General features: G+C 46.5%; 1 protein-coding gene across 5 annotated transcripts; it reads left to right on the top strand.

Annotated features, from left to right (window-relative positions):
• Positions 1–983: 983 nt before the first annotated feature.
• Positions 984–24,249, top strand: Trim3 (tripartite motif containing 3). Of its 5 annotated transcripts, none has more exons than XM_015477565.2 (12): positions 984–1,150; positions 8,234–8,399; positions 14,629–14,860; positions 15,086–15,237; positions 15,451–15,631; positions 15,909–16,641; positions 16,752–16,855; positions 21,457–21,624; positions 21,839–22,007; positions 22,238–22,308; positions 23,418–23,558; positions 23,681–24,249. In XM_015477565.2, exons 2-12 carry the CDS (start codon positions 8,269–8,271, stop codon positions 23,831–23,833), a joined length of 2,235 nt encoding a protein of 744 aa, XP_015333051.1. In that variant the 5' UTR covers positions 984–1,150; positions 8,234–8,268; the 3' UTR covers positions 23,834–24,249. The 5 variants fall into 5 exon arrangements, with proteins under 5 accessions (XP_015333051.1, XP_048644211.1, XP_048644213.1 ...); XM_048788254.1 differs by having other exon boundaries at positions 985–1,175; XM_048788255.1 differs by lacking the exon at positions 984–1,150 and adding an exon at positions 1,343–1,361.
• The last annotated feature ends 241 nt before the right edge of the window (positions 24,250–24,490 follow it).

Raw genomic sequence — 24,490 nt, 5'->3', positions numbered from 1 at the left:
TTGGTTGGTCTAAAGTTATCTGACTGGAGCTTGATTATTGAGGCAGTGGGCATTTTGGGGGCTACTGAGGTTCTTTCAGTATAAGGGCACTGAATTTCAAATGACTCGCCGTAGTGCCCAAATCCTTGTTCCACCAGTTTCTGAGTGATTAGAGTTAATGCCTTGGGGAGCCACAGTCCTGTTCCTTCGGTTGTAAACCGGGCCAAATAAAAGAAGCTATCTATTACGGTTATGAGTATTAAATGAGGTAATGTATGTAAAGTGATTAGTTCTGTGTCTAGTACATAATAAGCACTAAATCCCTGTTTTAATTTTTTATTATTTCCCATCTGGGCTGCTTTTCTATAATGCAATGACTGTGAGAACAATTCTGGGTCTTTGGTGTGAGGAAGGGAGTCGCTGGATGGTCTGAACCATAATTTCCTTACGAGGGGGCTCCTGAGGCAACTAGTCTCACCTATCTATACTGTGAATCCCTTTTCCCAGGGCTTTGAGTATTGCCTTTCTCCGCCCAGAGTTCGTGCAGAGGTACAGAAGATCCCTGCTCTCAGCAGAAACCAAACTAGCAAATTCATAGGCACCCCCCAACCTCCAAGAAATCCAGGAGACAGCCAGGGCGGGTTCCCAGAGTTCGAAATCCCTGCTAATCCAGCAGCTTTTTCCTGAAGGAGCCTCATCCCAGTACCTGAGATTGACCACACCGCCCTTCCCAGAGCCTTCGGGAGCGGGAGGCAGGTGGCGGAGATCCGGGATATGAGATCCAAGATCCGGCTTGCCGGCTCCCCAGCCGCACCTCTGAAGGCAGAGCTGGCTAGAGCCGCAGGGGCGTTAGGGAGGCGGTGCGGGCGGGTTGGGGGCGGACGGGCAGGGTGTGGGCGGGGCCTCCGTGGCGTCGGGAGGGGCGTGGGTGGGTCTTCGGGACTGGAGTCGCCCCCTCCCCCGGCCGGTCTGCAGCCCCGCCCCAGCCCCTCCCTCCGGCCTGTGCGGCTGGTCCGGCGGCGGCGCCGGCGCGGGGACAGGCGGAGGCGCGGGACGTGGGGCGGCGCCGCGGGCAGGGCCGGGCGGACGGGCGCTGGCAGCGGGGGCAGCGCCGCGGGCCCCTCCGAGTGGCCTCAGTCCGGGCCTTGCCCTCTCATCCTGCTCCAACACCGTGAGTGCGACTGGGGGCCCCAAGGGTGCGTTGGCTATCCCGATGTGCCTGGGTGTGGGTCAGGGTCTGAGCGACCGTGTGTCCGTCCGAGCGTCTGTGGGTGGGGGCGCAGATGCTTTTCAAAAGCTGTTCCTGTCTCCGTCCACGTGAGGCGTGTCCATGACCAAGAGAGCAGCGGGGGGATTCTTCGGGCTGTGACTGCTCACGTGAGGTCCATGTTTGCGGGGCGAAGGGGGGTGCGGGCGAGGCGGGTTAGCGCGGGTGGATGGGTGATGGTGCCTTTTAGGAGCGAGGGGTTTGGGAGCTTGTGTGTGTTGGTGGAGGGTGGCGAATGCTGCGGCCGAGGGTGGTTGAGGGTGGGTGGGGTTGCTGAGTGGGACTCTGGAATCTTACGGTTCAGCTTGTCCGAAGGTTTCCTTTCTCCATGGTGCAGGCACCTCCACCCCTCATCTCCCCCACCTCCATCCTCCTTGGGCACTCAGAGGCCCACTAGCCAGGATGGAGGACATCCTTTTCTCCTCTGGCACTGCTTGCTGGACAAGAAGCTTCGCAAGGAGCCTGTTTCTTGTAGGAAAAGACCCTGCTGGCTCCTTTGCAGTATGGGCTCCGTCTGGAGGACCCTTGGCCCCTCCCTGGTTCTGACCTCCTCCTTACTGGACTTGGCTTAAAATACTGGACTGCAAACCTGCAGGGACAGATGGTTGCAGGTTGGAAGGGCAGGCTGCACCCCAGGGAGATCAGTCAGACTAAAGGCAGGCCCTGAGCATGTTTCTGATGTGGGGGTCTGACGTGCACTGCAGAAATCCAGGATTGGCCCCACCAGGGAAATACATCTGGGATGTTAGGGCAGGTACAGAGGTCTTCTTCACAGGTCTCTCCGTGCCAGTCTGTCCATCTCACAAGTGCCCATTCATCCTGTAATCAGGGCTCTGGTTTGCTGCAGAATTGGAATCAGAACTGCAGGCCAGACAGGTGCCCTGCCTATCTTGGCTTGCATACCTCCAGTGACAGAGCACTTACTACCCTTTGCTGTGGGAAATCTTTCTTATGTTAAGTGGAGCTCTCTCTCCTAGAACTTCATTCACAATCTTGTTATTGCCTTAGGTTTTTGCCTTTCTGTTGAAAGGGAACTGCAGAGATTTAAACATGGCTCTTCTGTCATCAACATATATTGAATATCTTCTATGTGCCAGGTACTGCTTCAGCCACCTAGGGGACAATGGCATTCTTGCTGAGAAAAGATCTTGAGGAAAGGGGATCATAGTTGAGATAGCATAGCTTGCCTTCAGAAAAACAGAAAAGCTGTATGGCTGGTGAAGGTGCTGAGAAGGAATGTCATGGGTGACTGAAACTCAGCAAACATTTATTTTGTAAGGAGGGTCATCCTTTAACACACCTAACCTTATGGGGGAAACTAAAAAATCAAATAATCAAGGTAGTATAAACCGAGATTTTATCATGGACATGTATTAAAATTTGTAGAGACCTTTGGCTTGAAACAGAGCCTTAGGATTCTCAGATTTTGAAAACAAAAAGACCACCTCCCTCCCAATTTACAAGTAAGTGGATGGGGAAGAACTTATCTTGTATTAGTGGAGTGACAGTGAGGGCTAAATCCTAGGTCTCCTGACTTTTTAAATCTAGATACATTTTAGAGGCAGCATCAAGGATATAGTCATAGCTTGTATCTGAAAGGTCAAAGAAAAGTCAGAATAGAGATTACCAGGGTTCTAGCTGATGTGGTTGGGCGAATGTTGGTGCCTTCTATGGAAATGAGAAACACAGCAAGCAGAGTATGTCAGAGGAAAATGAATTGGAATAGCCCTGTGCATTTTCCTGGTAGAGATGTCCAAGATGCAGTTAAGTCTTGCTCTCTTGCCCAACTAGTCTGTGTTTGTTAATTTTTTGTTTCTCTTTCTTTACTCACTGGTTTTCCAATGTACCTATCAATCTCCTACTTGTCCCTCAAGACCCAGCCCAAATATCCCTTCCTCTGGAAACCTTTTATATTCTCTACCAAGTTAAATTCTTTCTGCCATAGAAGTTTGGAAATGTCAGTGTCACAGTACTTATCATATTGTAGTTGATTTATGTCTATTTCCCACAGTAGTCTGAACACTTGTGAAAGATAGGAAGCACATTTGATTCAGTTTTATGCCTCCAATCCCCACTCAAAGGGCCTGGCCCAGAGAAGTTTGATTGGAGGATTCATTCCACTACTAAGACAGTAGTGCTGAGATTGCTACTGTGAATTTCGTCTCTTTCCTTATCTACCAGTCTTTATTGAAAGGGTTCCCTGGATTTGAGGACTTTACTTCATCCAAGGTTTCTTTTGTTCCAGAGAAAGCACCAAAGCTATATCCTGTAGTCATTTGTTGTTTTGCTGAGGTCTCAAATGATCAAATACACATGGAGGCTAGTAAGTGGGAGTGAGTCATTTTTAGCAAGAGAGCCTAGCTGACCTCTTAAATGCACTTTTCAACAGTGCCTTGGGTACCTCCACCCATCACTGTGTAAGTCATGTATAACTGGGAATCTTATGAGATTGTAGGAAGAAGTAGTAGGGAAAATTAGATGCTGTTTGGGAATTTGGAGAAACTGAAGAGCCTACAAACATTTTTTGTAGATATCAAGTATCTAGTAGAGACAGCACTAGATGTCTTCATTTGTTCAAAATCAAGTTCTTGCTTTACTCCCTTGATCTGACTTCCTCTTGTCCAGCTCCCAGAAACTACACTCTTTGAGGTTAATGTCTGCTTCTTTTGGACTTAAAATCATGGGCCCTCGCTGTGGTATTTCACAATGAAGATCACTCCCTTGTTTATGAAGCTGTTTTCTCTTTTGGCCTTCACATTTGTCTTTTCTGCTTTTCCTTCTCCTGTGGCTATACCTTCTCAATCTTCTTTGCAGGCTTTGCTTCCTGGGCCTGTATTAAATATTGGCATTCCTTGGATTCATTGTATTAAACACTGAACTCATCACCCTCTCGTGCAAATTAATCTTCTTCCAGTTTCCAAGCTAGAAAACTAGGAATCATTAAAATTCCTTTTTTCCCCCTAGATTTTCATATAAAACTAACCAGTTTCCAGGCCTGGTGGTGCACATCTGTAATTCCAGCTGCTTGGTAGGCTGAGACAGGAGGGTTACAAGTTCAAAGCCAGCTTGGGCAACTTAGTGAGACATTGTCTCAAAATAAAAAGGGCTGGGGGATATAGTTCAGTGGTAAAGCATCCCTGGGTTTAATCCTCAGTATAGCAACAATAGCAATAACAACAAAAAACCAACCAACAAATTACTAAGTTCAGTGGATTCTTCCTTATGAAATCCATTTCAACTGTCTCTCTCCTGTTACCCTAATCAAGGCAGTCTTAACTTTCCACTCTTGACCCTCTAAGCTATTTCCCCCATAGCAGTAAAAAATATACTTTGATGACCTCTATGCTTAAACTTCCTTTCCCCCAGCTACCACCAAACTTTTCCTTTGTTCTTTGGATAAAAACTAAATACCTCAGCAGGGAAGGATAAAGTCTAAACTCCTTAATAGGGCCAAGGAAGCATTGTGTGATGTAGATCCTACTTACCTCTGCCTCTCATTTCTTAGCCTTCTCTTGTGACTGATGCAGCCTCCTGAAGCAGAAGGCACCATGTTCTCTGTAACTTACTCATCTTGTAGTTCTCAGCTAGAATGTCACTTTCTTTCAAACTCCCTTGACCTGCAATCTCTGGACCCACCCCTGCTCCGGATCTGAGTTAGGTAATTTTTTTGTGAGTTCCTAGAACAATCTGTTTGCCCATGTGATCCTCACATTGCAGTGATCTGTTTATTAGATTGTGGAATCCATGAAGCTGAGTTGTGACAATTTATCTTTGTATCCCCAGCAGAGGTATTGAGTGAATGCTGAATAAGGGAATGAGATGCCTTTAGAACTGAGCCATAAAGGATGGGTGGGATTAAGGATGTAGGGGTGGCAGAAAGCAGCAGCTCAAGGAAGGAGGGTAAAATCCAGCTCTGAGTCTAAGACCCTCTTAAGTGTCTGTTATGATAAATTGCCCACTTGAACCACTGCCTGTTGGGGGGCTGATCTCTAGAGTACAGTGGGATGGGAAAGGTAGGTCTAGAAGCCCAGGAAAGGAAGAGAATCTTAGATTCAGACTGGGGTATGGCCTCATCAGTAAGTCTGGGTGGGGAACTGAAGCAGGAAGGGGAAGGGAGGGAGGAGCTATTGGTCTTGGCTATAGCCCAGTCCCCGCCCCTGAGTGACAGCCTAGGAGAGCCCCTGGGGCTTGGAGAGAGGTGGAGTCTGACATTCAGCTGCCCCAGCAGGGCTCTGCAGACCACTCCTACTCTTCCTCCTTTCTCTAGACTAGAGCTTCAGTTAGCTTCCAGCAGCTCCCCTTTCATTCTGCCACCCCTCACTCTGCCTTCCCCTTTGCTATATTAAGTCTCCAGATTCTGAATCTGTCACATCTGGAGAGAAACTCAGGAACCCAGTGCCCATGTCAGGAGAGGATTTTCTCTGACATGACCTTATAAACCTGCCCATGCCCACTCTCACACAAACATAAGGCATGTACAGATCAGCCCTTCTCCTCTCCCTCCCACACTTGAAGAGGGCTCTGAACTGGCCCCTTGCATGCATTCATTCGTTCATTCATTCTCTGTCTTTAGAGAGACCCATGATACATCTAAATGGGGAAAGCATTGGTGACCTGGTCCTAGTCACAACCTGTTTTGAAATAGTGTGGCTAGTTTTCTGCCTTCCTTCATGGCCAGATTTCTGTCATGAATTGTCTACATCTGCTATGTATGTTAACTTCACCTCCCATGCATTCTTCAATCACTCTGTCCTGGCTTCTGCCCTTACCACTCCCTCCACAACCAAATCTGGTAAACACTTCTCAGTCCTTATCTTATGCCAGACCTATCTCCCCTCCCACACTGTTTTTGTTTTTTTTTTCTTTTCTTTTTTTTAACAGAATTGGGAATTCAACTCAGGGGTGCTCTACCACATACCTAACCCTTTCCAGCCCTTTTCACTTTTTATTTTGAGATAAGGTCTTGCTAAGTTGGCCAGGCTGACCTTGAACTTGTGGTCCTCCTGCCTCTGCTTTCTTAGTAGCTAGGATTGCAGACATGCATCACTATGCCCAGCAACCCCATCTTTTTCTTGAAGCTGTCTCCCCAGATCTCTTTGATTCTACACTCTCTTGAGTCTCCTTCCATTCCACCTTACTTGCCTTTGCTAGCTCTGCATCTTTGGGTGCAGCCCTTTTCTTACTCCACTCTATATCCCAAGACAGCCATTCTCATTGCTTTAAGTGCCATCGATATGCCAATGATTCCAAATCGATAACCAGCCCAGACTTCTCTTTTGAACTCCTATGTTCTGTTCCTTACTTGACAACTGTATCTGAACATCACAGAGACACCTTAAACAGCATTCCTGGAACAAAATGCCCCAGACAACTTCTTCTTAGCTTCTGCTGTCTGTTAAAGGCCCACCATTTGCTCAAGTGAGAAATCTGGAAGTCATTATTGACATTCCTTTTTCCTTTGTATGTCCAATTCATCACGATATCCTTTTGATTCTACTCCATGACTGTTTCTCTTATCAGTCCACCTTTCTGCCTGTAGCTCTGCTAATATCCAACATCATTTTACCTGAAGACTGGGGTAGCTTCCTAATTGGTCTCCCTGATTCCACCCTTGCTTCTTTCTCTTTTCAATTCTAATAGTTACCAGAATAACTTTCTTTGGGGGGGGGGTGGAATGGGGTGGTAATACAGAATTGAATTCAGGGGCACTTGACCACTGAGCCACATCCCCAAAACCCTATTTTGTATTTTATTTAGAGACAAGGTCTCACTGAGCTGCTTAGCACCTCACTTTTGCTGAGGTTGGCTTTGAAGGAAATCCTTTTGCCTCAGCCTCTTGAGCTCCTGGGCTTACAGACATGAGCCACTACATCCGGCCCAGAGTAACTTTCTAATTTATTTTTATTTACTTGTAAATTATATCACCTCCTTCCCCGCTTTAGGATAAAATCATATTCTTAACCTGGCCTATAAATCCTTTATAATCTCATCTCAAATCTATTTCTCAAATCCACCTCTTAACGACATGGTTCATTCAGTTCTCAATGAGCTTTCTGCCTGAGAATCTTCGTATGCTTTTTCTTCAATCTAGAATGATTTTCTCCCTAATTCCTTGTTTCCCACCCTCATCCCTACCAATTTTCTCTCATCTTCAGATTTGCTTAGGTTCACTGCTTGGAGAGCCCTTCCTTGATCTCCAGTCAGAAGTGTTCTTTTTCATCATATCCTCTTGGTTTTTATAGTTCTCCCCCAATACTGATGTGACACCTTGTGTAATTTTATATTTACTTGTTACTTTGTTAAATTGTATAATTTTGTATTTACTTGTTACTTTGTTAATTGCCCTGCTCCTTTTTTTGTGTGGTACTGGGCATGAAACTTGGCCCCTCTCCTGTTAGGTAAGCTCTCTACCACTGAGCTACACACCCAGTGCTTTTTGTTTTTTATTTCAAGATAGGACCTCACTAATTTGCTCAGGCTGGCCTCAAACTTGTGATCCTGCTGCCTCAACCTCCAGAGTAGCTGGGATTCTAGGCATGTGCCACCATGCCCAGTTTGGAAGGCTCTTGGAGGAGGGTTTGGGAGAGGCAGAAGAGATGAAAAGTGGGTGTGTCAGTGAAGATGGACATCCCTGTACCATGCACTTGATGTGTACTATTTCAGATTCTGAAAACAACCATTTGTGGTAGGGAATTATTATTTGCTCAATTGCGTATTAGGAAACTGAGGCTTAAAGAAGGCTTGTTCAAAGTCACACAGATGGTAAGCAAGAGACTGAGCCAGGTTAACCCAAGTCTGCCGTGAAACAGATCATCATGCTCAGGGGTCATTCATCACATCCACTTTACCTGCTCCTAGTCACTTCCCTGTCCTGTTTCTGTCAGGGAAGAGAGGGGTGAATTTCTCTGCAGGGGATTTGAATGGTGGGGATCAGATGGAAAGAGGGAGTGCTGGCCTCTCTGCTGCTGACCATCTCTCTGTACACAGGCTGTTATAAGTGGCAGGAGCCATCTGTGGTCACCATGGCAAAGAGGGAGGACAGCCCTGGCCCAGAAGTGCAGCCAATGGACAAGCAGTTCCTTGTGTGCAGCATCTGCCTGGATCGGTACCGGTGCCCCAAAGTTCTGCCTTGCCTGCATACCTTCTGTGAGAGGTGAGGGGTTGTATACTGGTGAGGGGAACATTCACTCATGGGAGGGGAAGCAGGTGATCCCCAACCTGCTGGAGAAAAGGGTTTGGTTATAAGAACCTGTGAGTTCCAAAATCTGCTAATACTAGGCCAGGGTTCCTTCCCAGAAAATGTTTTTGTTTTGCTTCTTCCCAGATCCCAAGGCGGCTTTCAATATCACAGAGAAATCAGACAGTGCTGAGTTTCTCAATCGGCTCTGGCACTGTGGATTTTGTGACTAATAGGAGGATTATTGAAGCCAGGTCTGTCCTTTCCTGCCTATCCTCATTGTCATACTCAAGCATTGATTGAAAGGCAATTATTCCCAGCCTCTAGACTTCTAATCATCATTCATTCATTGAATATTTATTTATTCAGCAACTAGTACATATCAGACCCTGTCCCAGACATTGAGTATATGGTGATGAGCAAAAACAGATATGATCTTTTCTCTTTAGGAGCCTGAATTATAGTAGATGGGCATGGTGGCACATACCTGTAATCCCAGCAACTTAGGAGGCTAAGATAGGAGGATCTGGAGTTTGAGGCCAGCCTGAGCAACTTAATGAGACCCCTTCTCAAAATACAAACAAAAAGAGCTGAGCATGTAGCTCTATGTAGAGCGTTCCATCCCCAGTACCACAAACAAAACAAAACAAACCCCTAAAAACAAAAGACCATAGAATAGTGAAGGAAATAGTAATCAAATAATTATATAGCCAGATTATGGATAAATGTAATATTGCACCCTTAATTAGTGCTGCAGATAAAGTGTCAGCTATGAGAACTTGGCAGATAGGATCTGTTATAGTCCAGAGAATCAGGGAAGCTTCCCTAAGGTGCAATTCTGAGGATGAACAGGTGTTAGTTAACTAGGTAAAGGAAATTGGAAGAGCATTCTAGGCAGGAAAGAGGACATGAAAGAAGCCACTCTCTCCAGCTCTGCTGAAGCAGAGCAAGTGTGATTGAGGATGCCTGGGACGAAGCTAGAGAAGGAACTGGAGGCCAGACCATGTGTGCTTGGTATATCTGTTAGAGAATGTGTGCCTTTCCTTGAAAGCCACAGAAAGCCTTTGCAAGGTTTTATGCATGATCACATCTGTATTTTGACCATATTCTCTCTTTGGCCCTCACTCCTCCTGAGTTTTTCTTGGATGTCCTGGTCCCTGGGTCCTTCTCACCATCACCTTCATCTAAACCTTCCATCTGTTCCATCTTCACTGAAACTTGGCTCTGCCCAAGACATTGCTTCCCTTCCAGATCTGCTCTTTTGAAATTCTAGCTCCACTGCCTTTCCCCTCATCAATAGGAAATGGTCTCAGCCTTACCACTCACAAGTTCTTATATCAACGTGGTGACTTCATTAACCACTTATGCTTCTTAGTTCTTCATTGTTTCTTCTCTACTCCATCTCAGTGATACTCTCTCCCAGCAGTGGTCTCAGTCTGGTCATGATCTGGAATAATACCAATTTTGTGGTCATAAACTTCAGTATTCTACTCGTGTCTTTTATTACCCCACTGCCACTATGCTATCTTTGACTCCCTAAAAAAGTCTAGCCCCCTCAACTGCTCACTTTTCTCCCAGTCACTGACTCTTCCCTGACCTTCTTTTCTTTCCTGCCCATCCTAGATCCTATGGATGATCATCTGACTAGCCCCTACATAGTTCCCTCATAACTTGGGCATTTGCTAAATCCATGACAGCTCAGTGCTGGATCAGAGCTGTAATTGGACATCTCTGCACTTTCTCCTGTACCCAGATCACTGAGTACTCCTGAAGAAAATAGGTGCCTAGGAAATTATAATAATGATAATAACAATAGCTACAATGTATTGATTGCTGTTTGTCAGGGACTTTCACTGATTTTTTTTTTTTTTTTTTTTTTTTTTGGTATCAGGGGATTGAGCACTTGGCCACTGAGCCACATCCCCAGCTCTATTTTGTATTTTATTTAGAGACAGGGTCTCACTGAGTTGCTTATCACCTCACCATTGCTGAGACTAGCTTTGAACTCGTGATCCTCCTGTCTCAGCCTCCCAAGCTGCTGGGATTACAGGCATGTGCCACTGTGCCTGGCTTGCCAGGGACTTTCTAAGTGATTTACATGTATTGATTTATTTAATCCTCACAATAGATACGTTATTACCCCCATTTTAGAGAGGAGGGAACTAAGATTTGGGGTCATTAAGTAAGAAATATGGCCAAGGCTACACAGCATGTAAATAGCTGAGATCTGAATCCAGATTTGACTGTAGAGCCTTCATTCTTCACTAGAACCCACTCATTTATCCTTTGGTCCCTGCTCTCAAAGAGCTTACGTTCTAGTAGTCATTGGATAGTAAATAAGTGAATAATCAAAAGACTTGCAGCTTCTACTAAGTATTTTGTAGTAAACAAACTGTAAGTGATGAGCTGGAGGATATTCTGTGTGGTTACCAGGGATAGCTATGAGAAGGTTACATTTGACCTGAGTTCTGAGGATGAGAATAGGTAGACATGTAGATTATTGTAGGCAACAGAAAATCTGGGTAGAGACCTTAAGGAAGAAGTCATCAGGGCATATTCAGAGACCAAAAAAGAAGCTAGTATGTATAACTGAGTAAGGAGGAAACTGAGAGGAGGTGAAATCAGTCATGGCAATTCATGGGGGCCCTTGCAGGTTTTAGGAGAGTATTTGGATTTTATTCTAAGCAGAGAGGGAAAGTATGGAGGTCCTTTCTATTTTTTTTTTTCTTTCACAAAGTAATGTGATATAAATGAGATTTTTTTTTGGGGGGGGGGCAGGTGTAGTGGTGCATGCCTGTGATCCTATCAACTTGTGAGGGCTAAAGCTGGAGGATCATTAAGGCTTGCCTAGACAACTTACTGAGACCCTGACTCAAAATAAAAATTTTTAAAAATTTTTTTTAAATCCCTAGCACCGCTAAATAAATAAATATAGAGATAGATTGTTTTTTTAATAAATTATCTTAATTTTAAAAAATATTTTTTTAAAGCTCACTTTGGTTGTATGGAAAATGGAGTAAAGAAGAGTGGAATTGAAACCAGTTAGGAAACTGATGGTTATTGAAGTCAGGTACACGCAACAGATAGGAAGGAGGAATTGGTAAGTTAGAAGGTATTTTGCAGGAGTAATGCTAGAATCAGTGAGCTGGGAGAAGAGATTTCAGAGTTGGCGCTGTGGCCGTTGATAAGATATGGTTGGTGGTGGGAACATGGATAGACAGCTGGGGTGAAATGGAAGAAAAGATCATTGGGGTGAGGAGGTTAAGGAATCAAGAAATCACAATGATAACAGGTCATTTTGTGTCTATCAGAGGCACCAACAATGATGGCAGAATGTGAGGGAGACAGAATGTAATAGAAGAGAGTGAGTCAGGAAAAAGACTTCAGCAATGCGGGGAGCGACTATTAGGTCAGAGGAGACAGTGACAAAGAGGGGTGGTACAGACAGAGGCATGAGTTTCAAAAGAGCTGAAGACAAATAGAATGTTCCAGTTGGGAAGAGGGGGGTTCCACCCTACCTCTGGCCCTACGGAATGTGAAGCATGAGACAAAAACCACCCTCTACTTGAGAAGACTTCAGGGAAAAGTAGGTCACGATTAAATAAGCTAATATTTGTAAAGCATTTAAAATTGTGCCTGGAACGTAGTATGTGTTAAATTTTATTTCATTAGTGGAAAAGGTATAGAGAACATTAAGAGAAGAGGTTAAGGATATGGAGAGTTTGGGTAATACAGGTCTTCCCTCCACAAATTTTCAGTCTTCAAATACAGCTGCTTGCAGTCCCGAGGTCTGTTTCTAGTAAGTATCATATACCCCCTGCCCCCATGGCAGTGACTAATCCCAGCCACCACAGTCTCTGACTCCTCCCTCCTTCCTCTCTTGTGCCCTTACTGCTGCTGATCTTGCCTGAGGCAAGTTAGGCATCCTCTCTGGGACTTTGCCCCTGTGCTCCTCTATATCCACTTCTATTTTTCCTCTTTCTTCCATCAGAGGATGGTGTCCACTCCTCCCTTTCAGGACAACCCAAGCCATTCCCTCCATCCCCAAGACTTTGTACTGTTGGTTTGCTAATTCCTTCCATCTCTCCCTTTCTACTGGCTCCTTCTTAAATTATAAACATGCTCAAAACTCCCAGCACAAACACAGAAAAACTCTCTGTCCTCTTTCCCCCCTCCAGTGCCATCCAGTCCCTCAATCCCATTCCCATTCAATTGCCTGACCTCCCCTTTACTCTTCAACTTTTATCAGTCAAACTTTTCTTCTCTCACAACTCCTTTACTCTTTTTGTTTTCCTCTCATGAAGAGAAGTACCCTCACATTTGTCACGTTCAGTGGGCATTTCAGTCCTCACCCTATCGGATACCTCAGCTGCATTCCACCCTGGTTAATATTCATTCCTGTTTGGACTCATCTTGTTGCCCTAACACTGTTGCACCTCTGGCCTTTCTGCTGTCCTTGTTCCATATATGCTGAATGATCCGTCCTTCTCTCCTATCACTATTTATCCCTTCTTGACTGATTTCATCCTGTTCCTTGGATATAAAGGCTATCTAAATATTGATGGCAGCCCCATTTCTATTTCTAACCTGTCTTCTCTCCAACTGTCTACTGGTACCCTCTACCTGGATATTCCACTGTTTCACTAAGCCAAACTGGAAAATGCCAAACTTCCTATAAGTTACTCCTCTCTGTTTCTCATCCTCTTGAATATCACTACTATCCACTCAGGTACCTAAGCTAAGAACCCAGGATCCAGCCAACATTCATCTCATTTCACATTACAATCAACACTTTTCACTTGTTAAACTTAAATACTTCTCAAATTTGTTCCCACCTCATAGTCCCAAACAGTGTTGCCACTGCCTAAATCCAGGTCTCCCTCACCTCTTTCCTAGACTACTGTAAGAGTATACTGCTTAAGTACATGCTTTTCTTTGCTTTGCATTTAAATCCAGACTCCAGAGCTCACTAGTTTTGTTACCTTGGACCACTTGCCCTTTCTGAGCCTGATAACATAAAGTGAAAAGTATAGCACCTGATATACATGTACTTATTAATAAATGATAACTAGAAGATGTCTCCTTCCCTTCAGATTTACCCTTTACGCAGGTTGGTGCCAAGGAGTTTAAAAAAATGCAAACCTGACTATCCCATGTTCTTGTAGCTCCCTCTTGCTGCTGGAATTAACATCACGTTCCTTGACTTCTCTTAACATTCCTTGGATTGAACTTTGTCTCCAGTCAGTTCAAACTGCTTCTAGATCCCCATAGACTGTGCTGATTCTTGATTTCTTCTATATCTGGACCACCCTTCCTCCTCCTCTTGTATCTTTCTCTGCTCTGGCTAATAATTATTTACCCATGAAGATTTTGGTTACATTACTTCCTCTATAGCCGTTCCTGGGCCATCTTCTCCACTCACCTAAGCCAGATATATTTCCTCATGACTACATCTACTATGTTCCTTGTATTAATGATAAGTAATATTAGTAGCCTACCTTATGTAGCACTTTGGTAAGTCAGGCATTTAGTCCTCTTTAAATGTAAGCAAGTCCTTTACATTTACTCCTCTGACAGACCCTGTGAAGTCTTCACTGTCTCCATTCTACAAAGGAAGAGTCCTTGGCTCATAAAAGTTAAGTAACTTGTCAGGGGTCACACTATATAATCAGTCATTGACCTAAGAGTTAAACCCAGGCAGCCTAGCTCCAGGACTCATGCCCTTAATCATTACACTATTAAATGCTTTAAATTCTGTATTTCTGTGATTTTGTTTTTCTCTGAAGCCTAGAACTATTTTAAGGGCAAGCACTGTGCTTTAGCTTTTTATCCCCAGAGCTTGGCTCAAATTAGGCAAGAGTGGGAAGCCAGTAAATGTTTAATGAGTTAAAGGAGGGTGGGGAGGCTAGTTGTACATTTTCTTGAGGTTTTATAAACACCTGTGAAAGGTAAAACTGTGTTTGTGCATACTGTGGGGAATGCAGCTATGTCTGCTATTCTGAGAGCACCCAGGGATATATTTCAATTCAGTCATGAGAGGCCTTTTATACCTGCTGGCAGATGAAGTATATGTGTGTCAATCACAGAGGTTTCAAAATGAAGTGTAATTATGGCACACCTGTAAGGAGGGGGGTTCACACCTATGGGGGGAGGAAGTAGAGGCTGCCCCACCCCCTTCCTTTAACTGCCCCTTCTTCCTGGCCAGATGTCTCCAGAACTACATCCCTGCCCAGAGCCTGACGCTGTCCTGCCCGGTGTGTCGGCAGACGTCCATCCTCCCCGAGCAGGGTGTCTCAGCACTGCAGAACAACTTCTTCATCAGCAGCCTCATGGAGGCCATGCAGCAAGCACCCGATGGGGCCCACGACCCCGAGGACCCCCACCCCCTCAGCGCTGTGGCTGGCCGCCCTCTCTCCTGCCCCAACCATGAAGGCAAGGTGGGCCCAAGCGAGGCCCAGTGAGGCCAGGACTTGGGGTGGGAGGAGGAGGAAAGGCAATGGCAGGGAGCCAAGTGACTGTGGGTGAGAGGTGTTTCTCTAGATGAGTGTCCAGGTAGGGGGTGCACTTGGAAGGTGAAGGGCATGGAGGGCATATGGGAAGGGGAGAGGGCAAAAGAGTTGTAGAGTTTGGCTATTGCCTCACCAGAGTCCTTGTACCGCCAGACGATGGAATTTTACTGTGAGGCCTGTGAGACAGCCATGTGCGGAGAGTGCCGTGCAGGAGAGCATCGGGAGCATGGCACGGTGCTGCTGCGGGACGTGGTGGAGCAGCACAAGGCAGCCCTGCAGCGCCAGCTTGAGGCTGTGCGTGGCCGGTAGGCACTGGGTGGGGCCCAAGGCTGATGAGGCTGTGGTGATAGTATCTCAATAGTGGCAGGGTAGGTGTCCTGGGGAGGGGAGAGAAAGGGTCTGGGAGGGCAGAAATAGAAGTCTCAAGAAGTTATCAATTAAGGATCTCCCAGAGGGTAGCAATTAGAGTCCTCAGGGAAAAGGGATGGTCTGTTTTATGAGATGTTTCCATTCCCCAGCTTGCCCCAGTTGTCTACAGCTATTGCCTTAGTCGGGGGCATCAGCCAGCAGTTGCAAGAGCGCAAGGCAGAAGCCCTGGCCCAGATCAGTGCAGCCTTCGAGGACCTGGAGCAAGCGCTACAGCAGCGCAAGCAGGCTCTGGTCAGCGACTTGGAGACTATTTGTGGGGCCAAGCAGAAGGTGTGTCTGCTTACCCTTTCCAATCATTGTCTATTGTGAGATGTCTACTTGCCTCCATTGCCCTCCCCCTCCACATCTTCCACAGCAGCCTTCCCTTTACCCAACCTCTGTTTTCTGTCTCCTAACATGGCCTTATAGATGCTGTCAGCATCTCCCTTATCCACATACATCTCTTTGTATTTCTTTCATGCCATGGTACTATTTAAGTTCATCAGTAGTTGCAGAGTTTCCCTTGGTGCCAGTCTGCACAGCCATTCCTCCCCTCTCGCCTCCTCAGGTGTTGCAAACCCAGTTAGACACACTGCGCCAGGGTCAGGAGCACATCGGCAGTAGCTGCAGCTTTGCGGAGCAGGCACTGCGTCTGGGCTCTGCCCCGGAGGTGTTACTGGTGCGCAAGCACATGCGAGAGAGGCTGGCAGCTCTGGCAGCTCAGGCCTTCCCGGAACGGCCACATGAGAATGCACAGCTAGAACTGGTCCTTGAGGTTGATGGGCTGCGAAGATCGGTGCTTAATCTGGGCGCATTGCTCACCACCAGTGCCACTGCACACGAGACAGTGGCCACAGGCGAGGGCCTGCGCCAGGCACTAGTGGGCCAACCCGCCTCGCTCACTGTCACTACCAAAGACAAAGATGGGCGGCTGGTGCGCACAGGCAGCGCTGAGCTGCGAGCAGAGATCACAGGCCCGGATGGCACGCGCCTTCCTGTGCCAGTGGTGGACCACAAGAACGGCACTTATGAGCTAGTGTACACTGCACGCACCGAAGGCGAGCTGCTCCTCTCAGTGCTGCTCTACGGGCAGCCAGTGCGTGGCAGCCCCTTCCGTGTGCGTGCCCTGCGTCCTGGGGACCTGCCACCTTCCCCTGACGATGTGAAGCGCCGTGTCAAGTCACCTGGTGGACCAGGCAGCCATGTGCGCCAGAAGGCGGTGCGTAGGCCCAGCTCTATGTACAGCACAGGTGGCAAACGGAAGGAGAACCCAATTGAGGACGAGCTCGTCTTCCGTGTTGGTACAGATGGCCGAGGGTAGAGCCAGATGGGGGAGGGCTCAGGCAGGGGGCGGGGCAAGGAGGAGAGGAGGTTCAAAATGATATCCTTTCCTCTCTCATCCCTCCCCCAGGCAGTCGTGGAAGAGAGAAGGGTGAATTCACTAATTTACAAGGCGTGTCTGCAGCTAGCAGTGGTCGCATTGTGGTAGCAGACAGCAACAATCAGTGTATCCAGGTAAGTACCCTAGTAAGTGCCTCTACCTCTCACCAAAAAGGGTTTCTCAAACTACCACCTTTTGAAAAAATGGAGGGTACAGGTCACCTCTTGAAAGATGAAACCCTGCATATAGTACCATTCACCTGTCTCCACAGGCCACTACAGCAACCAGTACCTTCAGTCAGACACCAGGGTTTCCTGTGCTTGCAGCCACTGCCTCCCAGGCCATGGCTCACGTTAGATCAGATCCTAGACCTCAATGATCTAGTCATTACCCTTCCCCTCTGCCTCTTGAGCTGCCAGCTGGCAGGCTTACTTTCTCCCTTTTGTCCTAGTGGTCAGAATGTAGCTTGCCCTGTCATGCTATCTTCCCACATATCAGCCTGGCTCCAGGGGGAATACTGCCTGCCTGGAGTCTCTTAAATCATTTAGTTAGCTAGACAGTTAAATGGGGGGGACTAACTTGACCAAAGAAGATACCTTCCAGTGGCTAGAAGATGTAGTGCAACCCTACAGGTGGTCCTGTTCCTGCCTACTTAGTACCTCACACAGTTGATTAAGGCATCTGCCACCTTGAATGGACATGGTCGCTGATGCATTGTGAGCTTTTTAAAACCAGGAAACATGTCTTTTTTTCTCTACTCCTTGTAATATGTCTAGAGCCCAGTATAGGGGTCAGTAGTGGAATAAACAGTTAAAAGCTCAGGCTTTGAAACCAGAAACCTGGGCTTGAATCCCAGCTCTGCCACGTACTAACAAGTCACGTGACCTCTTTGAGCTGTAGTTAACTCATGTATAAAGTTAGGAAAAGCATCTTTCACGGTTGCTGGCAATATTAAGTGATGTAATGTACTGTATCTGACACCTAGTGAACCTTCTAATATTAGCTGTTGTTAAAAATATCATTGTCCAGGTGAAGGCTGTAAACAAAGGCAAGGACGTAGGAAAGTGCTAGAAGGGACTGTTCAGAGAACTGGAAGGATACCAACAGGGCTGCAAGTAGATTACTATTAGGAACTGGGGGTAGCTGAGGTCAGATTGTAAGTGGTTTGGAGATGATGCTGTGGAATTTTGATTTTATACCACAGGGAATTATTTCTAACTACCACGTGCTTCAGTTATTAGAAATATGTTATTGGGTAGCAAAATTTTCCTGAAGATCCCTACCTCATAATAGCTATACTTTTAAATTTCCTGATCCAGCTCTGCTAAAGTCTTTTATTTCAGTGACAGCTCCTCTCTGGCCCCTGCTTTCCACTTAGCAGACTAAAGGTACCAAGAACGCTTCTGTGGCCAGATTCTCAGTCCTAACCAGCTCCCTTTATTCCTACCCTATTCCTAAGAGCAGAGGATCTGAGAAGCCCATTGCAGCACAGGGAGGCATTTGGGCTAACCCTGGATGGTGAGGTAGGGCTGGAGAGCAGGTGGTAGGAGGACAGGTGCTGAGTCTTTACTTGGGTAGACCTTCCACCTTCCAATTCCTTGTATCACCTTATGGCACAAAAGTTGAGATTTGGGACACTTCTTTCCTGGTGTGAAACAAATGGTGCTCACATGGTCACATACACAGAAAAATGGGTGTTGCTTTGTATTCCATAGAGAGGAGATATGGCTGTCCATTATTTAAGGGTGAAGAATTGAGAGCGAAGGCCTCAAACATCTGATACAGCTGATGCAGCCTTCCTTTGATTTCTATTCCCACCTCTGCCCCAATATCATATCTCAGATGCCAAAGATGAGATTTTGCTTCTCTTACTCTAGGGTCCTCAGAACTAGTTTGGACTGGGATCCCAGATAGGGTGCAAGACCTCACTTTGTTCATAAGGTTTGGGATCCTTGTGAATTTTTTTTCTTTTGATTCTTCAGGGGTATAGGGTGAAGCAAAGCCCATCACTGGAACCACACTGACAGAGCAGAAAAAGCTCTGTGATTTTGAAGGAAGAATTTAATTTGTGTATATTATGTCATTGTCTTAATCCAAACATTTTGTCAGCTCTTCATGAAAAATCCTCTTTCCCTTCAGTCAGAATGTTGGTCAGTTTCCTTCTCTGACCTCCCTTAGCATCTTGCTATAGCAGTTTTCATAGTTTGCTAGAAGCATTAGTTTGTTCTATTGTCATTTTAGTTCTTTTGATTTTTGTCTGGTTTTATTTTATTTTGTTTCTTTCACTTAGATTACTAAAGTCAGGGATCTACTTACTACTCCTAGGGCATAGGAGAAACATTAAGGACCAAACTAGGACACCAGCAGATTCTAAACATATCAGGGAAGCAAATATGATGAGTTATCAGATGTTGAGGAAGAAGGAGGGATCAAGAATAGCAGGACTAGCTGGGTGCAGTGGCACATGCCTGTAATTCCCACAGCTCAGGAGGCTGAGGCAGGAGGATGACAAGGTCAAAGCCAGCCGAAGCAACTAGTAAGGCCCTCAGCAACTTAACGAGACTCTGTTTCAGAATAAAAAATAAAAATGTCTGGGAATGTGGCTAAGTGGTTAAGCACCCCGGGTTCAATTCCCAGTACTAATAAATAAATAAATAAATAAATAAATAAATAAATGGCAGGACTTTGCCAGGCAAGGTGGCACATGCCTATAATCCCAGTAGCTCAGGAGACTGAGACAGGAGGATTGTAAGCTTGAGGCCATCCTTAGCAACTTAGAGAGATCCTCAACAACTTAGTGAGACCATATCTCAAAAAATAAAAAGGACTAGGAATGTGACTCATTGGTAAACTGCCCTGATTTCAATTTCCAGTTCCAAAAAGAAAGAAGATGATAGTACTTGATGGACTAGGTGCATGGTTGTCATTCAGGAGCAGGCCCAGGTATATGTTGATGGGTTCACTTTCTCACATTAAGTTTGTGGTAGCTATACAGCATCTGAGTGGAGATATCCAGTTTAGGTCCAAGATTTACCTGGGGACTTCATTTGTTTGGTGAATGTCCTTTCAATGCTGAAAGCCATATCTGTGCTGAAAATTCAGCAGCAAGCAAAACAGAGGCAGTCCCTTTCCTTTGTGGGCCTTAAATCCTTAGAAAGGGATGCAGATATTTAACAGGTAATTAATCACAAAGTGACAGCTGAATATAAAGAGCACCGTAAAGCATGCATCAAGGAGACCTAACTTTACATGTATATATTGATTTGTGGAGGGCAGGGGCTGGTCATTAAAGGTTCTCAGAAGAAATGACCTGGAAATTCTAAGAATCCAAAGATGAGTAGAAGTTTTCCAAGTGTAAGAGCTGGTATGAGATAGGATGGGAAGAACATGGCCTTGCAAAGCCTCATCAGTCTACCGAGCTGTGTAGACTATAGGAGGCACTGACCCGATGGTACCTTTTAGTCCCCCTCACTTCTGGTCTTTAGCTTGTGATACTTCCCTTCTCATGCTGTCAAGTGATGTCCTGATGCAGAGGAACAGTACAGAACCCATGTGCTGTGCTGGCTGGCCAGATAAAGGCTTGCTGGAAGGTCTGCATCAGGAGGAGGTGATGTCTGTTGATGGCACCAGTTAAAACAGCCCCAGAGATCTAAGACATGGGGGTGGGGCTGAGTGGGGAACCCCGCCCATCAAGGAGGGAGCAGGTCTGGATCAAAGAGCAAGGCCAAAGTTCAGAACTTGGGTTCTTAAAGGCCACTCCTTCCTGACTCTGTTAATTCATCTTGTATCCCCAGAGCCTGTAACAAAGCAGAGTATAGGAGAATTATGCAGTGAATAATGTTTTGGCTGTGAAGGAGAAGCCGGAAGGCTTAGTTTAAAAGGGAAGGAGGATTAAATGAGGTGCTTCTAGGATGGAGAGACCTAAGCATGCAGGGCAGCTGAGGTGGAGGAGGTAGAAGAGGAAAAGTTGAAAGGTTCATTCTATCTAGGAGGAGGGTTACCTTGTCAGCCCTACAGCCTGAATGGAGTAATCTTTGTACACTTTTTCCTGCTTCACCTACTCCTTTCCAGTCTGCTATGAAGTCCTGTTGAGTCTTCCTCCTATCTACTTCCCTTCAGCCTATATCCTTGATCCAAGCCTTCATCATTTCTCACTTAGACTCCTTTAGCAGCCTCTGACTGGTTGACTAGCTTCCAGCCCTGTAACCAGAGTGCTCTTTCTTAAAAAATAAATTTGATCTTGTCACTTCCATACCCAGATATTTTCATTGACTCCTCGTTACACCTAGGATAAAACATAACTCCTCTTGGTCACCAGAGTGTTCCCCTCAATCCAGCCACACAGGACATGTCCTTGAGCAGTGCCCATACTCAACTCTGTGCTTTCACACACTGTTCACTCCATTTCCTATTACTTTTTTTTTTTTGGCTGATTTTGGTTCATCATTTGGCATCCTTTTTAGACTATTAGCTCCAATATCCCCTTCTCTTGGTGTCTTTCCTCACCGTTCCTCCCAACCCCTTTCATCTCACAATCCCCTTCACACCTCTGCTGCATGTTCCCTGAGGTGTGCTTTCACATTTGATTCCTCTGTATCCCTAGCATGGTGTCAGTGAGTGCTTGTTGAATGACTGAATAAATGGGGGGTTTCCTCCCTCAGAATCCTGCTTTCTTCCCTCTGTGCCTACAGTGTTTCCCCTCCTCCCTGCTCCCTCCCTTGCTCCTCTGCTCTAGGTTTTCTCCAATGAGGGCCAGTTCAAGTTCCGTTTTGGGGTCCGAGGGCGCTCACCTGGGCAGCTGCAGCGCCCCACAGGTGTGGCAGTGGACACCAATGGAGACATTATCGTGGCAGACTATGACAACCGTTGGGTCAGCATCTTCTCCCCTGAGGGCAAATTCAAGGTGAGAGGCCCACACTTGCTGCACTTGGTACCCTTGGTGTCCAACTCAGCTGACCATGCTCGTGCCTCTTGCTGGTCAGGGCCTGAAATGGTCCAATCCTGCCTCTTGTTGCTCTCTGGTCCAACCTCAGCCCAAGGTTCTGGTCTGATGTAGGACCTGGAATGCTTTCCCCATTAGTCGGGATAAAGCCCCTTATGGTACCTCCTATCTCTAGACCAAGATTGGAGCCGGCCGCCTCATGGGGCCCAAAGGAGTGGCTGTAGACCGGAATGGACATATCATTGTGGTTGACAACAAATCTTGCTGTGTCTTCACCTTCCAACCGAATGGCAAGCTGGTTGGACGTTTTGGGGGCCGTGGGGCTACTGACCGCCACTTTGCAGGTATGGGAGGACAACTGTAAGATCTATCCCAATATGTCCCAGAAAACTCCTCTGGATACCCTAACTCTATAAAGACCCATTCTCCTCTATCTTGGACCCTTTAGCATACCCTAATGTCATCATCCCGGAGACGGTTTATCTCAGCCCTAGATACTGTGTCATTCCAGATACTCTTTCTTGTCCCACTCAGTACCTGAGCTTAATGCCCTAACAACCATTTTCTATTTCAGGGCCCCATTTTGTGGCTGTGAACAACAAGAACGAGATTGTAGTAACGGATTTCCATAACCATTCGGTGAAGGTCAGTGTCTTCCCTCACTCCATGACTACTGTCCCAGTGTCCTTTCCTCTTCCACAAGACTCCTTTCTCTCTCATCTCCTTTTTTCCCTCTTGAAATAATTCACTGAACCAATAAGCATTTATGACATGGCTACTTTGTCCTACACACTATGCTAGAAGCTGGGGTTACAGTAATGAACAAAGCAAACATATTCTCTATCTTCTTGGTTTGTCAGGTAGGAAAGAGAAGATGGTAACTAGGAAATTACAATATGATACGATAGGTTCTGTAATAGGGAGGTGCAGGGAACTGTGGATGAGTATTTGATTCAGAGGAGACTGTTTGGGGAAGACCTAAAGCACAAATGAGAATTAACCAGAGGTAGAGAAAGAAGAGAGTGTTTGAGGCAGAGGGCAAGGAGGAGCCAGGAATGGGAAATGGACACCCTTAGGGGTGTTCAAGAAACCAGATGTATTTCAGAGTGAATTTGAGGAGGGCACTGCTCCAAGGTGAGGGTGAGGCCCATGTGCCCTGTTAAGGGGCTTACTCTCTTCTCAGTAGCTCTAGAGTGTCCTTGAAGGATTGCAGGCAGAAGAGTGATGCAATCCTATGTGTCTCAGAAAGATCACTGTGGCTCTCAAATCCCCATTTCTGCATCTGTGAAAATAGGATAGTCTTTTGCCTATCTCCTCTGGGGCAGGAAGATTAGTCTCACAGTGGTCCAGATGAGAACTTGGGTCATGATAAAGTATGTACATAAAGTATAATACAGATTTGAGAGGGATTTGAGATAGAGTCAAGGGTTGTGTGAACTGTTTGGCTGTCAAGCAGAGAATATGATAGAGTTGAGAGCGACGCATGCCATTGGGTGGTACCAGTCATTGAGTTTGAGAACTCTGACAGCTGCTTTCTCAGGGAAGATGTGCTGCTTAATTTGATATGTTTAGTGGACATCTGCTGAGCCATCCAAGAGGTGGTAGGCTATGTGGATTTGAAACCTGGGAAGAAGATCTGAGCTACTACTATAGATCTGGGGATCCTCAACCCTAGTGCTTCACCCCATCCTTCTCCACGGACCCTCCCTGTGCCTGAGGCCAGGTCTTCAGTCCCTAGCCCCTTCCCCCGCCAGGTATACAGTGCCGATGGAGAGTTCCTCTTCAAGTTTGGCTCCCATGGTGAGGGCAACGGGCAGTTCAACGCTCCCACAGGAGTAGCTGTGGATTCCAATGGGAACATCATTGTGGCAGACTGGGGCAACAGCCGTATCCAGGTGAGTGAGGCCTAGGGATAGCATGAGAGTGAAGTTTCCTGCTTTGCCCTTGTGCCCCTCCCCCAAGCAGCCTCTTACCTGTCTGACCTTACCTTTCCCTTCATTTTCCACTCCTTCCCCAGGTGTTCGACAGCTCTGGCTCCTTCCTGTCCTATATCAACACTTCTGCAGAGCCACTGTATGGCCCACAGGGCTTGGCACTGACCTCGGATGGCCACGTGGTGGTGGCTGATGCTGGCAACCACTGCTTTAAGGCTTATCGCTACCTCCAGTAGCTGAACAGGGGCCCTGCCTGGCTCATGGAGGGACGGACAAAGGGGTGATTGGACAAGAGGGTCTGGCTGGGAGGTGGGCCAGATCTGGCAGCACTGAATGTGGGCTGTGGGCGTGGGTGCGCCCATACCTTCCCTTTCCTCCCCAAACCCCATGGTTGCACTTTATTTATTCGGTTCTTGCTTTGGTGACTGGGTGGGCCTGGACTGTGGTCCTAAGGATGTGTGCAGAGCTTCACCTTATCCCCTTTACACACCTCCCCTGACCCCTCAGTCTGCTCTCTGCCCCACTGCCTGGGGCCAGAACAGCCTCTTACTCCAGGACAGAAGTCCCTCTGGTTGTCTCCCTACCACCCTTTACACACTGACAGAGACAGCAATACCCCACCCCCCATATTAAATAAATGTCTTCACCAAGATGTTTTTGCTGGGTTCTTGTGGGGTGGGACTGTGAAGGATGGGATGTCGGGACCAGCTCTGAACTAAAAGGTGGACAAACAGGTAGGCAGGGTATCCACCTTCCCCATGGGCCCCGTGTTTTGAAACTTCAGGAGAGGAAAGCAAGAGAGGGTAAATCCCTGGGACTCTCAGACACCTCCAAATCACCATTTCTGCATTTATGATAATACGACAGTCTTTTGCCTATCTACTATGGGGCTG

This window comes from Marmota marmota, unplaced genomic scaffold (genome assembly GCF_001458135.2).
Source record: "Marmota marmota marmota unplaced genomic scaffold, marMar, whole genome shotgun sequence".
In the NCBI taxonomy this organism is placed as follows: Eukaryota; Metazoa; Chordata; class Mammalia; order Rodentia; family Sciuridae; genus Marmota; species Marmota marmota.
This window is presented reverse-complemented; position numbering and strand designations above follow the sequence as displayed.

Excerpts from the sequence above, each read along its gene's own strand:
- Trim3 (XM_015477565.2), top strand. The coding sequence starts at position 8,269 with ATGGCAAAGAGGGAGGACAGCCCTGGCCCAGAAGTGCAGCCAATGGAC. Across the intron at positions 8,400-14,628 it reads CTGCATACCTTCTGTGAGAG|ATGTCTCCAGAACTACATCC; the intron begins GTGAGGGGTTGT and ends CTTCCTGGCCAG. Across the intron at positions 14,861-15,085 it reads GCCCCAACCATGAAGGCAAG|ACGATGGAATTTTACTGTGA; the intron begins GTGGGCCCAAGC and ends TTGTACCGCCAG.